Raw genomic sequence first — 18,534 nt, forward strand, 5'->3', positions numbered from 1 at the left:
GCAAATGTATCACAGAAATTCAATAATTTTTACAAAAATAAAATCTGAAAGAAAAGTGATATGCCTTTTTTATTTATAAAAAAATCACATGAAAAAACATATTGAATCAATGATGATTGTAATTATTTACAGTATGGTGATATATGATGATTGCATTGTTCTATAATATTTAGAAGTAGTACATTTTGGCTCAAAAAATACTATTTAATATTGCAGCATATAAATATTCATCACTGAATACACTGAACTTTCTTCACAGTAACCTTTCCTAAAACGTTATTGACCACAGAGTAAGGAAACTCCTTTAAACCATGGCAAGCAGCTCCTTGAGAGGCAAAAAATTTCAAATGAAAATTTTGGATGAAGAAAGAGAGAATGATAAAAATACAGTTCTTCCATACAAAAGTGGTTGCTTTTAATAAAGTACTTACCTAAATTTTACATGCACTTTTATTAAATTTAACTAATCAACACTATTTGACTAGTAAGAATTTAAAAAGAAATCAAATGGTTAATCAAAATGTTGCAATAGATCAACCAATGGACATACTTTTGATCAGTCACTCAAAAAATATTAGTGAAACTTTTTCCACTAAGCATATGTATTTTAATATAAAAATCTATGTAAGGAAAAAGATGTTCACTTTCTTATTCATGCATAAATAAATGAAAAAAAAATCAATTTAAAGTGTTGGTTATCTAGTTAAATAATTAATAAAACTTAGTCGATTAAAATTTAAAAAAACAAATAGAAGAAACCTATCAAATAAAAATTTAAACTTATATGTGCATTTGACAAATATCTTACAACAACACCACATTTATCAAATCTCAGAGGAAAAAATGCATGAATTTATAATACAGATTCAATAATACACTTGTATCGAAGGCTATATTACAAAAATTCTATTTTAGTGGCAATAAGCTGGATAGCTGAAGGGTTTCCAAACTTTAAAGTAGGGCTGGCTGGTCTAATTAATCAGATTCTAAGAGAGTTTGGGATTTGGCATAAAATTCCTTACTTTGAATATCTTAAAATACCTATACACAACTCCCTTCAAAATAACTCCCACGGGTGACAATACACATTTAATAGAGCTCATACAGCTTATGAAAGTCATCTTTTGCAACCATCCATAAGTTTTCCTTCAAAGTAGATTTTATCTCATCTAAAGACACAAAACGATGTCTCAAAATTTTTTCCTTAATCAGTGGAAACAGGTAAAAAATGCAGGGGAGGGTGCAGAATATTTTAGTGAATAAGCATTTTGAAATCATCCAGATTCTAGTTCAGTAACGGGAAGATAAAAAAGAACTTTTGTGAAACAAAAGTTGAGTTTCCCTTTAAAATAAGTAACTTGATTTATGCTCTTTTCTTTATTTTGTTAATTAATTAGATTAATAAAGATAATTAAGGTTAGAATGTTATATCTACTGATAAAACATTTATTCTGACAAAAAAAAAACTGCAAGGAAAAGATCTATATTCATTTACATCAGAGATGCCATTGATGCGCTATAATGCATCAAATACCCGGAATTTTGGAAAAGGAGACACAAAAATTTTGTTCCTGTGTCTTCCGGGATGTGTTCTTTCCTAGTTCTAAGAAGAAAAAAGTAGAGAGAAAAACCTCCCCATCTATCATGACTGCGCGACCTTGAAAAAGTAGTTTTACTACTTTGTACATTTTACTGTATTGATATACTCGCAGGCTGTTGAAGAATACGATGAAGGATATCTAGTTGCTTCCCTGAATGAGGGATATCTAGTTGCTTCCCTGAATGAGGGATATCTAGTTGCTTCCCTGAATGAGGGATATCTAGTTGCTTCCCTGAATGAGGGATATCTAGTTGCTTCCCTGAATGAGGGATATCTAGTTGCTTCCCTGAATGAGGGATATCTAGTTGCTTCCCTGAATGAGGGATATCTAATTGCTTCCCTGAATGAGGGATTGCTTCCTCTGCGGATTTTCTCCCTTCCGGTCACATACCAGAAATTACGGTACTTTTGCAGCTATCTGCCGGCATTCAAAGACAGCGTCTATACGCCATAAATTCGCCTTGGTCCTAAAATATTGTGAATATAATTTTTAAAAAACTGTTCAAAGAATTGGACTGCCTGCTCAAATTGTAAAACTTTCCCGAGATTGTGGGGAAAAAAACCAAATCTGTAAAAATTTGATCTTGAATATCCAGTTTTGTCATTTAGCTGCTATGTGGTAGTCACCGTTTCACATCGCGAAAATCACGGGTGTGTATGCAAAATCAGCTTTAGGAGGGACACAAGGACCTAATTCTTCACAGAACGTTTGGATCACTAACACTCGAAAACAATTTTAAATTAACAGATGGTATAAATGAAATTATTTTATTCCAATATTTTAATTCCATAAAAAAAAATTTTAATTTTTGATCGGGGGGGGGGGGGAAGAGGGCCCTTATAACCCCCTAAATTTTGCTTTTGGTAAAAATCTGGGTTTGGAACCCGCGATTGCACAATGGTAATTAGCTAAAAGTGTGATTTTCTAAGGTTTTCAAATTTTGAATTGGCTATTCCTTTGAAAAAACTTCTGATTGCCATGGCGATCACACAGACCTACAACACAAATATGTATACATTAAACTTCAAATGCAAGCATTACCAGTTTGGAGGATAGATGCAGGCCCGCAACTGGGAGGGGGGCACCAAATTCACCCTTTATAACTGCTTCTTCTACATTACATGGGTGTGCCAAAATGTGTGCTTGCCCTGTTTGAGAAAGTATCTAGTTTTACCGCTAGATAGATGGCACCACTAACTGAACACAAAACACACCAAATGATGGGCATAAGCACACTGTTAAGTTTCTCCAACACAAATCTGACATAGCTCCCATATTCATGTGTTATATGTGGCAGGTAAATGGCGTCAGATTAGCATGGTGGACCATCAGGGAGGGAAAATAAAATCATTTTACCAGAAAAACCAAAGTATGAATAGGGAATCAGATAAGTGTCAGAGAGGAGAGAGAGAATCTAATTTGCTTTAAATTTGAGCAGAAGATATTGAAAGTGCTAAGATTTTTTTAACGATATGTAAAATCAATCAGAAGGGAATTTATAGATTGATTTATTAGTAAGTATATAACTGTGTGCCTCCAACTGTTAATTAAAGTGGAGTCTGCTTATAACATTTTTCATAAACCGTCATAAAAACATTGTAAATAGGAAAACACTTTAAATGGGAAATCTTAATGAGAATTACTTATTGTTAGGACCGCGAAGATAAGTTATACTAAGTGAAAAAACGTTCTAAATGGGAGAAATGTTATAAGCCGGATTAACTGTATATTTGTTTTAGATTTATTACATGTGCAGAATTCCATACGTTAAATTCTCAGTGCTAATGAGCATCTTTGCAAGCTTTTCCTACTAGTAGACAATGAAAGTAAATGAACCTTTGGATAGAACACGTTTTTAGAAATGAATTATACTTGATTCACAAATACCTTCTTCTCCTATCCAGAACATGGCCCACCGCTCAGTCTTAACAAAGAAATATAAGCAGGTGATCAAAGACCTGGGGCATGTTAGAAGAAAATTCATAGAGATACCAGTGAATTATAGGGGGCATAATTTTTTTCAATATAAATTTTTTTTAAGAAGGACCCAGATTTTTCGAATAACCTGAATCCCGAGACCCAGGTAAATTAGAGTACAGCAGCATCTATAATGTACATGAGGGGAAAAAACTGAGATAAATATTAAACTGTGAATGTGAAATGAAATGCTTGCAATACAATATAGAATCAGAACTTACCAAATTCTCCACTCATTGAAACAGCAACTATGCCCCCCATAAATGAGGGGTATTTTTGTGCTATTCTTATAATAGAATCTTGGGCAGCTTTTTCAGGATGCATGCCATGGCGCATGTTTTCAACAGTATTATAACTAATAAGGAAAATAAACAGATTTGATATACTTATAAGCATTGTTGAAAAAATATTGTTGTCTTGAATTAATTTTCACTGGATTTTGAATAATTTAAATGAATAACATAGAGTTATTATTCTTTATTTTAAACACAACTTGCCTTAATAATCTGCTAGGTACGCCTCATCCTAAAAAACAGCTTGGTAAATCTTCACACATGAAAAACTATCAGCCTAAACCCCCCCCCCCCCCCATCTCATATCAACTTCCAAGAAATCCTGGCATTCAATTCATAATACTATTTGGAGGTTTGCTCTTTACAATATAATAACAAAATATGTATTTAACTTGTAAAAAATTGCAGAATAAGTTGTTTTTTTTATCAGTTTGTTGTTTATTCGAAACCTTCAACATCTTTATTTTATTATAAAAAATTTGGATTAAGAAATAGAAGTTGGTATTTTAAGTATCTAGCTTATTGTGAATATCATACATGCAAATAGATCAGGAGGTGTTACTATTTCATAAAAAATTACCAGTATTTTTCAAGAATTCCTCAAAATATGATAGCAACTGAAATTCTAAATATTTACTGCCAACAGTTGGTCATGAATATACTCCAGTGAAGTTTATAGAAGAACTGAAAAATATTATTAATCAAAATGAAAAAATATTATTGTAATTGGAATGTGATGGAATGGTCCAGAGAGGAAATAGGAGCTATCAGTATGATATAGGATCCTAAAGGGATAGCTTAAGTTTGGGGGGAGATGAGTAAAAAGATATTTCTGAAGAAAGGGACGGTACATTGAAAAAGTTTGGGAAACCAAGTTAGAGAAACAAATTCAAGATTAAAAAAAGGTGGTTTTAGATTTCATGTTTGTATGAAATTTATCAAGATTTCAAACAAAACAAAGCAAGAAAAATGATACAAGCATAATTTATAAAAGCGTTTCTTGAATTTTCAAACAAAGAATACTGGAGGTGTGAAAAAAAAAAGAAAGATAAAACACAAACATAACTGGATGAATCTTGAAATAAAAATGATAAATTATAAAAAAAAAAATTAGAAAACCCACAGACATAACATGATTACACAGAAATACAATAGAGTATAAAAACTTAAATATACCAAAAAAAAAAAAAAAAAAAAATTAGATACACCACAAACAAGGTGGTATCAAATATTTTTATAATGGAAATGTGGGAAGCTCTCAAAGGGGGAAAATAGTTAAAAAAAAAAGTAATAGAAGTTGATGAGATTGTTAAGAGACATCGATAACAAATTGTTCTATCAGAATCTCTAGATGATGTCATACTGGCTGATGATTTAAATGTTCTTATAAGCACAGTTGAAAGAAATTTCTCCAGATTATTACATAAATCACACTCCAAAAAAGATGCAATGGTATACAGCCTAATAAGTGAAAAAAAAAAAAAACAACTAAAAAAAATAAATATCAATAAGCAATTTAGATAATAAAGCACATGGATATGATGGTATCACGTGTAAACATGTTAAAAATAATATATATAAACACTTCTATATTACAAAGGAAATTTGTGGAAAAATGGAAATATGCAATTGTTTATATTGAATCATATAAGAATTGGAAATGAAAATTATTTAGCAAATATATGCCTTATTCTCACAAATGCCTTATTTTAGTTTTGCCCATTTTTTCAAAAGTTGATTGAATTAGTAGTAAGAAATCACACATCTACAAATTGTTGATTTTCTTGACTTTAAACAGCTCACAGTTAGGTTTAAAAAATAAATATAAATACTGAAATGTATATTTTGAAGTTCTCTCATCTATACTGCAAATAATTAAAATGCAGCACTATGCAATGTTTTTAGATACTAAGAAAAATTTTTGAGTGTATCGAACACATGATGTTAATGAAAAAAATTACAATGCAGGATTAACTACCCAATGAACTATCTGAAAAATAGGAAGAAAGCTATAAAAACATAAATAGCACAACTAGTTACGATAAGATAATAAGAAAAGGAATTTCTCAGGGATCAAATTCAGAACTTCTGGCTTATTTGGTGTACATAAATAATATTTAGCCTATCACTTATGACCACTTGAAAAACAGATTATATTTGTTGACGATGCTGTATAAAGTATATCAGCTCGAAATGATCTAATATTAAAACAATATACTGAAGACGACTTGAAACTAATTGGCTTTATGAAAATATACTTGAGTTAAATGTAACAAAAATGGAATATATGAAATCCAAGCTTCAAAGCAATGATGTTGACAATGTATTTCAGATAAAAATATAAAAAATAAATTGTCTTATAGGGAATTCAAATTATTTCTTCCCTTAACCAATCTAGGTGTACTGTCTCAGAACCGTCGTTTCAACTTTTTCCGGGGGGGGGGGGGCAAAGAACATTTACTAAATGTATGTATATATATATTTGTATATATAAAAATTTTTAAGAAAAAGGAAAAAATTGAATTTTATGAGAGTGAAATATGCAGTGGGTCTTCATCAGGGGAATCCCATGCATGATTCAAAAAGTGTAGGCATTTCTGAAGGGTGGCTATGACTAAATGCATTAAAAATGCCAATCTTGTTCCCGACACCTGCCTTCTCAAAAACATTTTTTAACATTAACAAACATTTTATCCTACTATACATATTTGTATATATATATACCATTTTTAATGTATTTCCTTGGCCCCCCCGACCCCCCCAAATGACGGGCCTCTGTACTGTAATCGCTAGGTAGGTCTATGCTCTGACTTCACCATGGAAAAAATTTGATACACAAGGGATCTTATCAACTAAACAAGTTTGGGAACCACAGGATAAAAAAAAATTAATAACACAAACAGTTTTTAGAGAAATCAGAGTCATTATTGAGCTTATATTTGGAAATTAGGGAGGTTTTATGAAAACTATTCAATTCAAAGAAATTGTTCCATCAGAAAAAAAAAGAATTGTACACACACCTAAGTTCATCTATCTAATATAGCTATACATATTAGATAGATGAACATTTCATATTAAAAAAAAAAATGTATAATCAAATATTACGTTGGTAGAAATCGCATCATGACATCACCATCGCCTGTGGCCGCAGCACCTCCAATAGCTACATCTGCATAAGCACCAGCTCCTGGAATCGGAGAGTCTCCAACACGACTGAAGTATGACAGAAAATTTCTTTTTGTATCAAGGACTGTAGGAATGATTTCAAATTCAAAAATAATTATAAAAGTAGAAAGCAACTATTGCAACATTGAATAGATTTGTGAGAGAGAACTTTTACTAATGCACACATTCGAAAATTCTCTGCTAAGTGGGGGGGGGGGGGGGGGGTATGCTTGTAAACCAGGGTGGCATCAGAGGTTAACTTAAGATTTCCTAGTCAAGTCACAGTGAGGTGTATTGTTTACTGTCTTCGCTCTGGTAAATATTTGGATTTTCTCTGTTGTTGAGGTATTTATATTGCATTTTTCTCTTCAGAATAGTTGCAGTGCGATTTTAGTCTGTTCAAATTTAACAGAGACTAAGTATTAATTATTTTCATTGTTTGCCAACTTATATTTGTTAGGCCCAACGTCGATGTTAAGTCCAGGGAATTGTGTTTGGTGGGAGTTGCTATGGCAACGATTGTTTTTTCCCCTATGCTCATATTAATGTGAGAAGGAATTGGAAGGATGTCTGATGAGTGCCCTCTGCTGTCACTGAAATGAAGCTCTTTCAATGGTGAATTCTATGAATGCTTGGAGGAAATGTGCAGTTTGTTTTCTATGTGTGACAATAATTCATCTGGATCTATTAAAAAAGATTGTTTCAGTTTCTTATCTTCTGTGTTAACCAAGCTGTATGAAGATGCACATCTAATTGAAAGAGAAAAATCAATGTGTTTTGTGCTAATAGCAGTGATAATTTTTCTCCTGATATCAGCTTCAATTTTCTTGTTTTATCAAACTTAATCGAAAGTTATCTTAAAATTAAGAACCGACTCGGCAAAGTTGAACAACTTACTCAAATCATTCTAATGGTGCAAATGGAGGTTGCTAAATTTTCATCCAATACTGAAGTAAATGGTGGATCTTCCTCTGGTCCAATTCTCTCTAAGACTTTTTCAGAGAAAGTGTCACCACAATCATTTTAAAAGATATAACCTCTGTACCTAATTATACCAATTCTAGTCACACTCTATGGAATAGACAACAAGCTGATGGCTCGGCATTTAATCAGGGCAATGCAACTCAGCCTAAAGTAGTTTCTGATGTTAATAATACACCTCGAGCTCACAAGCAAATTTTAAATGGTAAAAGTTTGATTCTTAAAGGAGTGGTTAATCATCCTAAGAGATTAGCTGTGTTTTTATCCAGATTAAGTCCTGATAGTACAACCGATGATATTGTTTGATTCTTGGATTCTAATAACCTTAATAATTTCATATGCATCAAGATGAAAACAAAATATAAATCATATGCCTCCTTCCATATTGAAGCTAATGAAGATGACATTAGCAGTTTATTGAATGGTCTGAAGGTTCCATCATTTCTCCCTTTTATGGGGAAACTACACATGCATCTCAAATTGAAAAGTCAACCAATATGGACACTGATTTAGACTTGGAACAGAGATCAAACAATAATAATTGACTAGAGAGGATATATTTTATTGCCAAAATGTACAAGGCCTTAGAACTAAATTACCATCTTTCAAAAAATCAGTTCTTTTCCCCCCAGCAACTATAATTTTATATGTAGAACGAAAACTTGGCTTATATCAGATATAGGTGATAATGAAATGTTTGATGATAGATACTGTGTATTTCGTTGTGACCAATTGTATAGTAACCTACATTGCTCGAGGGGTGGTGGTGTTCTTATCACAGCAAAAAATAAATTTAAAGTTAGTTCTATTGCTCTTGATTGTAAATTAGAGATAACTTGTGTTAAGATTTTTTGCAATGATGGCAGAATGTATGTGTTGTGTTTTTTGTTCACCAACTTGTGGCTTTCAGTATTATTGTGAATTGTATAATATCTTTGATAAATTTTACAATTATGATAGGTACAATTTAATTATAATTATTTTATACATATCCGTCATGTGTTGCAACAGCGTACTAAATGCCTCAATTTTAGCTAGGGCATATTTTCGGGGTAGGTCTTATTTTTGGAGAAACACTGTATCTATCCTAGTTGTTTTTCTTTTTTTAGGTTGTACTGAAAGAAAACTATACTTTCTACATGTCCCTGAGATTATTAAATGCAGTTCCACACACTTATTAACTGTGTTGAAATCACTTGTTACTTGAGCTTGACTTCACCCCTTCCTTAAAGCCTTAATTATGCTTTCTCAAAAAATGCACTAAATATTCTTTATTTTTTGGAGTGTTTAATTTGTTTTCTTCATAATTCTACCATAAATATATATGAAATGAGTATTTCTTCATTATATGATTAAACTTCATTTATCAACACACTTTTGGATCCATCTAAAAACAAATATAAAACAAAACAGCTCACTAACCCCAAACAAATTTGAGTAACATGTTTCAATAAATGTCATCCTTCTGCTTTATATATATTAAGTTCACAGCAGTGCATGCAAATAAATTGATGCTAATGGCATTATTGCATTTGTCAAAAGACTACACAGTGTCGAACATAGCAATTAAAAACAACTAAAATGTTTTCAAAGAATTCTTGCATTGTTAACTCGACAAACCAAAAAATTAACAGTGACACATACCCTGGTATTTTATGCTTTGCCCCATTGCTTGATGTTCCAGCCGCAATATTGCCATTTTTATCAATAGCCACCATACCAATTGTATCATGATTTTTTGGACCATATTTATAAGTATCATTGAATGTACTGAAGTTCAAAGTGCTCGCAAGTGGTTTATATGGTCCACAACATTCCTTAGGATTAGGTGACACATTCTGTGAACATACTTTAATCAGCAACATTCAAATGATTTTCATATGTAAGTGAAGAAAGAAAGCAAAAGTTAAATGACAAAACTACAGAAAAAATTTATAACAGGGGCAGTTGACTTTATAGGATTTCCAACTGTCTGATTGTACATATTTTCAAGTATTTGATGATATAGCCCAATATATATTGCAAAACAAAAGATATAATTTTTTATATTCTGAAATTCACATCATAATAATTAACTGCATCATATTAAAAAAATTATACATGAATAATAAAGCAATGGGGTATTCATACTTCATAAATTCATTTTCAATTGCAATGTCTTTCAATATATATGTACCATAATTGCCAAAAACACTTTACCATCCAAAAGTTGGGTTGACATTTATTAATCTTCCAGTTTTTCCACATTTCAATAGATTCAGGTGTACTTAAATTTTCTTCTTTGAAACCCATGGTCAGTGCAAAGCTTGTAGCTATATAAGAGATATTTTTGTATAATTTTCAAAATTGAAGATGATAAATACTTTCATAAATTTTCCAGTTTGATATAAAAAGTGAAATAGTCAGAAAATACCTCAATTTCTTTGGTATAACAATGTGGGCAGGCAACAATATTTTTTTAATTTCTGAAACAAAAACCAAAAAAAAGCCACTTCTATTTAATTTTTATATATACGGGGTAAATCCGACCTATTCTGACAAACAAAAGGGGTAATAGATGAGCCCAAGTGGACCATGAAACACCCCACCAATCCTTTCCTATCTCAAACTGTTTTAGTTATGGTGGATTATCGATTATGGAAAAAAATATCTGTCAAGTCTAAAAAAAACCTGCATTTGTGAAGTTTCTAAGAGACCTACATGCAAATAAAGCACATATTTGGAAAAAAACAGAAAAAATCCTATAATATAGCACCATTTTCATTGAAATATCTGGATTTATTGACGAGCTAAAGCGTTGAAAGATTGGTGACAATTCGATTTTGAACTTTGCCAAAGTTTTTCGCAAATTTGTCGCCAATTACGCAAACACCCTTCTAGCTACAATAGGTCAAATTTACCAAAAACTTGTCCATTGCACCAGCTTTCGAGAGAGCCTATAATAAACCATATAGTGTTCTGGCTCAGGAGAAATTTAGCCTTTTGTTTGCAATACATCACTGAAATCGGCATTTGTCAAAATAATTTTAGTAGGTTTTTGTGACAATTTAATTTTTCACTTCACCCATCTCTCAGCAATTAAAGCTCACCATTAAATATATATATTTATATATATAGATATCCTGTAGATGTCCATGATCCTGTAATGTCACCTTATATGATTTTTCCTGCAAAATCAAATTGTTGTCAAAATCTGTAACCCCCTCCCCAATTCCAAATTTTTGTAGAATATCTACTTCAAGAAACATTGACTTAAGTGATGTATTACAAACAAGGGTATTTGCATAATTGGCAATGAAAAATTTTGGCAAAAATTCAATTTTTAACTTTGCCAATTTTTCAGCATTTGTAGTTCACCAATAAATCCATATATTTTGATGAAAATGATACCATCCCACAGTATTATATTTTCTGTTCTTTCCAAATATGTGTTTAGTTAGTGTGTAGGTCTCTTAGAAATTTCACAAATGCCGGTTTTTTAGACTTGACACATTTTTTTCTATAATCGATTATCCACCATAACTCAAAAACGGTTTGTGATAGGACAGGGTTGGTGAGATGTTTCATGATCTACTTGAGCTCATCCATCACCCCCTTTCTTTTTGCAGAATATGTCAGACATCCTGTATACTCATCCTTTCATAACTTCATCCTGGAAATAGGTTTGAGAGAAATAATATGTGATTTACTGATATTTTCCATTTCATTTTTTCCTATACACCATTACTTCCTGTCAAAAGAGTTTGAGAAATGAAGGGAGCAAATCCACAAATACAGGCTATACAATATGTACTATTGTGCAGATAATATACCAAACTTTTCAATTTTTATGAACATTTTTGTAAGTGAATAACATTTTGATGGTAAAAAAAATTCCCCTCCCCCTTCGGCCCCCTTCAGTTAGCGCTTTCTGCAACTGTATAGTTCACAGGATTGAAGGTCTTGCCCAATGTCCAAATCTTTTTCACATTGGATACTAGAATATAAATCTGGCCAACAAAATTCATGACTGTCCCCTCTCACGTAAAAAACAACATTCAACCGTTTAGCAGTGGATGTAAGTTAGGAGTTATAAAAATTAAAATGTCTATAAGTAATGCAGTCTCTGATATAAAAATTTACTGCCGCATTTTCTTGCATATAAATAGATTACTATTATAATAATATTTTTTTATAAAATTATAATCAGACTTTCTTGGTGAAAATTATATACTGCTGCATATTATATCTGTAGTTTTTTTTTCGGAGGTTGGAATAGAAATAAATATTTTGAATACAGATTTATGAAAAGTAATTTTTTAAAGATTAATAGATCGCCTATAAATGCAAATAGAAAAATTGAAATGTTTTCTCTTAGTTGGAAAATTTACATCTTCAGATCATATGCAGAAAATTATGGTAAGTGACAAAATACCTAAAATAAATTCATTGAAATTATTTAAATAATTAACATGTAATAAACAAGGCTTTCCTAATATGGACATAATGTTCTTTTGAAGTAATGTTTTTTTAAAACTAAATGATGTTTCTTCTGACTGAAATATAAAAAGGATTCCTTAAGAAAAACCCACTATCATAAGAAATAAAATCACCAGAGCCCCTCTTAGAGGTATGTCTGGCTACTATGAGCCCAGCCTTCCTGCTTTGAGGGAGAAAAAAGTAAAACATACATGCCATTTTATTTATGGACTCTGAAATCATGAGTGGATTTAAAAAGGTTGAAAATCTTCATGTAACAATGGAATGCAGGCTTTAGGAAACATGGTTTAGGACAAATTAAAGCAAATGTTTTGTCTAAACCAATGATTCCTAACGTGGGCATTAACGCCCCCTGGGGGTGATGGAATGTTCCAGGGGGAGTGGTAGAAGCTACGGGTATAACATAGGATCCTATGGGTTGGATTGCGTTGGGGGCGCTGGGACAAAAAAGGTTGGGAAACACTGGTCTAAACCTATGGTAGGCATCTGCAGTGGTGAATATGTGATCTCCTTGACTGTCCAGATGAGTCATCTTTAGACAGCCATAGACAAAACATTTAATTCAATTTCAGCTGGACCATTACTTTATACATAGTTTCACAAACTTTTTGTTACATGCCTTCTGCATAATTTTATTTCTCTCATTGCCCCAACAACCTAGAGTACCCATAGAATCCTATGTTACACCTGTAGCTTCTATTGCGCGAGGAGGCGACATTGCCCACTTTAGTAAACACTACTTTATAGCCTGGAAACTTCTTCTAATCCTGATATATATATATATATATATATGAGGTGTTGCATACAGGCAAAATAAATTACCAAAAAACACTAAAAGAACCAGCTCTGACTCAAATTGTAATTTGAAACAAAATAAAATAGGCCATGAATGGCTAGAATTATATTACCATCATATATTCAGACTTCACAGATCATATTTGAGCAGATAAACTGCTGTTCAGAGAAGATGCTACACCAACAAAAACTGAATTACTGAATGACTTAAACAAAGATTTTTTTTCAAACCACAATCTAAGGTACATTAAAACCCTATGATCTAATGTATAAATGAATAGGGTTTTAAAACTGTAAGCTTGAAAGAACATGCTAGATGTATCACTTTGTGTGTAGACCTTAACACTTGTAACTAATAGCACACAATGTGGTAATGGCAGATACCAATTTTGGATGGATGCTTGTGGAATAAACGAATACTATTCTATGCAAATTGAATACATATCCACAATTGATAAGAATGATGTATAACCTTTTTTAGCAATTGCATTCCATACATGTTGAAGGAGATGGGGTATCAGGTCTTCATATTTGGCAGCTAAAATATCAATCATTTCTCTATCATGATGTACAATTTGTGTGATAAATTTCTAGACTATACGATGATTCCTAAATGTTTTTTTTTCTGAACAGCAGTATATTACTACCGTTTGAGAGATTATGCGAAGAGTTAAGATGAGAAACTGCCACTTAAAATTATTTTCTTCTTTACGTTTAAACTTATATATGTATGAAAGCAAGCTTCCGCTATCATATTTTTAACCCTAGCACGTTCACTTATGAAAACAAGAACCAAAGTTATACTTGAGAAAAAAATCTTTGCATCTTTTTATGAAACTTACTCAACTCATGAGTAAATTAACATAGCTTGAGTGAGTAAATGATTTAAATATATTGAATTTGAGCATTCATTTTACACATTAAATAAGTATTTTTTCAATCACAAAAAGTATTTTTTTAAATTAAATTTTAAACAAAAATTTCTCATAATTTTAACATTGGCTATACATTCTTTTTGTTGAGAGATATTTTCCAACAGAGAACAAAATTTGAATTTTTTTTTTCAAATTCATTGCAGATGTTGAATTTAATCAAGTATAATTTCATATATAGAAATGTAGGTTTTTTAGTATGAAATATATAAAGTTTTTCATATACAGGATGGGCAAAAAGTCTGTAGAAACTTTAAAAATGCATAAAAACTGGATTAGATGTGGATTAGACGTCGCCCAGATGCAACAGTTATGGATATTAACATCGCCATGAAGTGAAAAATGAGCTTCATCTCTGTCCACAAGGTGTTAAAGACCCAGGTGGGATTCTGTTTGATTTTGGAGGAAGCCCACCTCGCAAATGCTTCCCTCTGTACAGGATCCACTGGTAATGTTCATGGGACGACTAAAATCTGTCTGGGTACAGATCAAGCATTCTATGAAGAATAGGCTTATTTCATATCGAGCATGGTGGTAAGCCCAAGCATCTGGCAGCTTCACGAGCACTGCTGGTCCCTCCAGCTGATTTGGAAGCTAACACTTCCATTTCGTCTGCAACACATGCCTTCCTTAAACATGGCTCTCTCTACATGATCTTCCAGCATTCCAGTTTCGTCAAATCGCTGAACAAGCTTTATGAGACCTGTCACTGTTAAAGGCCCTTTTCCAGTAATCACGTTCTTCTGAACTTGGAATTTACGTAAGGCAATGGTAGCTGATTCCTGGTTCACGTAAAACGATTTCACCAACAAAGCTTTATCCTTCGCACTCAGCATCCTTGTTCACATACACAGTTTACTATGGTGAACTGATTGTGGATTACGAGCGCAAGTTCTTATAACCATCTCATTTGCATATTTCCACCAAAGTCTCCAGTACCAGTGCCATCTATCAGCTGTTTTTGAGTTTTTCCCCATGTTAAAAAATTCCAGTGACCTAGCGATGCTAACCCTGTTTTTATTTCGGTTATTTTTCCAGTTTTTATGAATTTTTAAAGTCTCTACACTGACGTTTTGCTTACCCTGTACTAATCCTATAGAAGGATGGGGGGGGGGGAGGAATACTCATTCTTTGATAACAAAACAAGGAAAATAACTGAACCTTGATCTCCAACTAATAATGAATGATTAGTATGGTGAAGAACTTTCCTTGCAACTGATATAGCATTTTTTACACGACGCAATGCTCCTACAGCTCCAACATTATGAGTAACTCTGAAAAAAAAAATTATATTTGTGATATTGTATTAAAAAATTCATTAAATTCAAATTAATGACAGCAAGTTTCAATGTAAAGTTTACATGAATTAAAAATAAAGAGAGAAATGACTTATTAGATATTCATATAAAGAAAACCACTAGCTAAGAGTTGGTTAAACAACAAACCTTTTTTTAATTTTTGTTCATAGCATACCAATCACAGTATACTCGGATGCATAACATACAAATTAGTGTCATTTTGGCAGTCAGCTTAGCAATTTAAGTTGATCACCCAGTGAAACCATTTTCATATAATCCTGTTGTATTGTGATTTCATACCTGTTGTATTGTGATTTCATACCTGTTGTATTGTGATTTCATACCTGTTGTATTGTGATTTCATACCTGTTGTATTGTGATTTCATACCTGTTGTATTGTGATTTCATACCTGTTGTATTGTGATTTCATACCTGTTGTATTGTGATTTCATACCTGTTGTATTGTGATTTCATACCTGTTGTATTGTGATTTCATACCTGTTGTATTGTGATTTCATACCTGTTGTATTGTGATTTCATACCTGTTGTATTGTGATTTCATACCTGTTGTATTGTGATTTCATACCTGTTGTATTGTGATTTCATACCTGTTGTATTGTGATTTCATACCTGTTGTATTGTGATGACATGCAGGGGAAACCCCAGATCATGTTTGATGTCCTCTGCATTTGAGAAATGGAAAATGACTTTCTATGTCTTGCATCAATAGTGTTAAGAGAAAAAAAACACATTTTTTACAAGACATATAACTCCAATTTCTCTGCTTGTTTCTTGAACTTTTGATTTTTTTTTCACACAATTTACGTTTTGAATATATGTTAGATAATGAATAAAATTCTCTATCAAAATTTTACAGAAAAACAAAAAATTTCCTAATGCTTTCTAAGACATAAAATTTAGCTTATTTTCTCACCCATCCATAATCATTGCATCTAAGGTTGTTTCCCCATTTTCATCAGGACTTCCTCCAAATCCAACAGTAGTATCACATCTTAGAATTTCACACTGCATGCAACCAACCTCGACGGCATCTAAAGCAGATGTGCCATCACTGGACAAAACATCCCATGCTGTTGAGAATCATGTGACAAAATATTAATCCCATTTCATACAGATAAAGAAAATTATTTGATTCAGATACAAAAATTACAACTCATCGCTCGAGTCAAGTAGTTGGACCACCTGCACTTCTGGTTACAATTGAATATTTTGTTATAACTGCATAAGTGTGCAATGTCTTTGTTTTTCATGTTTTGTTCTCCCCAGCACTATGCTCAGACACTGAAACCCTTTTTTTTTCTATTTGAACATAGAGGGGGGTCCCTTTTTTTCTCCTTTCCTCACTTCAAACTCACCTGATTTAAGGGTAGCATGCCGTAAATTAGGTCTAGCGCAGAGCTGTAATCAACTGGCGCAACACATTTTGCAAGACAAATATTTGAGGTTGTCTCTGCTGTCCAATTCAAACTTTTGTAGTACAAAAATTTTGAAAACAAAATTCGAAACATTCCGGAATTTTGATGGTGTTAACTTTTTACTTTTGTACCCCTCTAATCTTACATAGAACAAAGCAAGCCCAATCTATTAGCCTGCGATCTCTTACAATACATACCTTTTTAAGTCATTCACTTTCCAGAGATTTTTGATTGATTTGCTTCAGTCACATTCATAGGCAGAGATAGACATGGAAAGCTGGGGGGCACGATAATGCACGTCATTAATGCTGGGGGCATAGTCCCCCATGCTCCCTATATCCCCACCCATGGTCACATGGCATATATACATGCTTTAACCATGCTCGTAAGCAATAATTGTAAATGCAGAACTTTTGACTCACCCGAATATTTGAAAATTATTTAAGAAAATATATGAACAGGAAGGAACATATAAGTCAGGAAGAACTTCTTTCAGAATATTCTTTCTCATAAATTAATTCTATTATTTCACTGAAAATGATGGCCTCAGTCCACAGATAGTTCATTAACGGAAATATAAATATATTAAACAAGTCAAAAATATATACAATTACCAGCAGCTGTGCCATTGGAAAAACTAGATGCCCAAGTATTGATAACCACTGGAAATTTTCCATAATCCATCATGCTTCTTCCACATTGAAATAGAAAGAAAAAATAAAACACTATAATCATCATCATTAATGAAATAAAAAGCACAGTTGTAAGAAAAAAGTTTGAAAAAAATGGATAATAATGCAAAAGGAAATCGAGACTAGATGTCAAAATAAGCAAGTTAAAAATTGTCTCATTATTTGGGCTGTAACATTATCAAACAAATTGTAAACAAACCTCACGTGCTGCGAGATATCTTATCGGAAGTTCAAGTAATATTATTTTTCTTAAATTTCTGAGTCGTCCCGTATTTCCCGGCACAGTCCCGGTTTTTTTTTTTTTTGGTTTTGTGGCTGCCCCAACTTTTTTACAGAAATGTCCCGGTTTTTCATAACGCCCATGTTTTCAACGAAAAAAACTTGACTTTTTATTCTTTAAATGAACAGTTAAAATTATCTGCCCAACTCAGAATTGTACTACGATAATTACAAAGAATGCTGAAATTCAGGTTTTTTTGACCAATCAGCATTTTTACGCTGCGCGCTGTAGAAACCTGCTCCGTGTTCAGCGTGAAAACACTGATTGGTTAAAAAACGTGAATTTCAGGTTTTTAACCAATCAGCGATTTCACGTTGCACGCACCGTAGAAAACCTTTTCCTAGGAAAACCCGTCTTTAGAGGAGAAATAATATATTTATTCTCGGGCCCTACCATTCCCCCATGCTTATAAAAGGATATCCGAGAGAAACTGACGTGTCTAGAGCTCGGGATTAGTCCGGATTACTATAGGTGTCCATTCTGAGAGCGCATGCGCATTAGAGACAAATAGATGCTCGAAAATTGGCATATTTAATCAGGAACGTACAACTGTTGAACAGTTGATACGGACGACGGTATGCAATCGAAGATAAACGAAAGGTTCA

At 32.6% G+C, this 18,534-nt stretch overlaps 1 protein-coding gene across 2 annotated transcripts; it reads right to left on the bottom strand.

Moving 5' to 3' along the window:
• Positions 1-44: 44 nt before the first annotated feature.
• On the bottom strand, positions 45-17,930 carry LOC149085388 (N(4)-(Beta-N-acetylglucosaminyl)-L-asparaginase). Of its 2 annotated transcripts, XM_089233376.1 has the most exons (9): positions 17,849-17,930; positions 17,572-17,648; positions 16,456-16,612; positions 15,385-15,497; positions 10,217-10,329; positions 9,662-9,855; positions 6,977-7,084; positions 3,800-3,933; positions 45-325 (listed from the first exon to the last, which is right to left on the bottom strand). In XM_089233376.1, the coding sequence occupies exons 2-9, from the start codon at positions 17,642-17,644 to the stop codon at positions 231-233; spliced, it is 987 nt and encodes a 328-aa protein (XP_089089502.1). In that variant the 5' UTR covers positions 17,645-17,648; positions 17,849-17,930; the 3' UTR covers positions 45-230. The 2 variants fall into 2 exon arrangements, with proteins under 2 accessions (XP_089089502.1, XP_089089504.1); XM_089233378.1 differs by lacking the exon at positions 17,849-17,930 and having other exon boundaries at positions 17,572-17,840.
• Between the last annotated feature and the right edge of the window lie 604 nt (positions 17,931-18,534).

Source organism: Pholcus phalangioides, unplaced genomic scaffold, assembly GCF_987345545.1.
Source record: "Pholcus phalangioides strain wild (caught in Gottingen) unplaced genomic scaffold, Ppha-v1.0 ptg000007l_1, whole genome shotgun sequence".
NCBI classification, from domain to species: domain Eukaryota; kingdom Metazoa; phylum Arthropoda; class Arachnida; order Araneae; family Pholcidae; genus Pholcus; species Pholcus phalangioides.

What these genes read in the sequence shown, in the direction of transcription:
- LOC149085388 (XM_089233378.1), bottom strand. Translation starts at nt 17,698, where the DNA reads ATGATGATGATTATAGTGTTTTATTTTTTCTTTCTATTTCAATGTGGA. An exon ending in GCAAAGCATAAAATACCAGG is followed by an intron (nt 7,085 to 9,661) that starts GTATGTGTCACT and finishes GTCATACTTCAG; the next exon opens with TCGTGTTGGAGACTCTCCGA. An exon ending in TTCAATGAGTGGAGAATTTG is followed by an intron (nt 326 to 3,799) that starts GTAAGTTCTGAT and finishes TTGCCTCTCAAG; the next exon opens with GAGCTGCTTGCCATGGTTTA.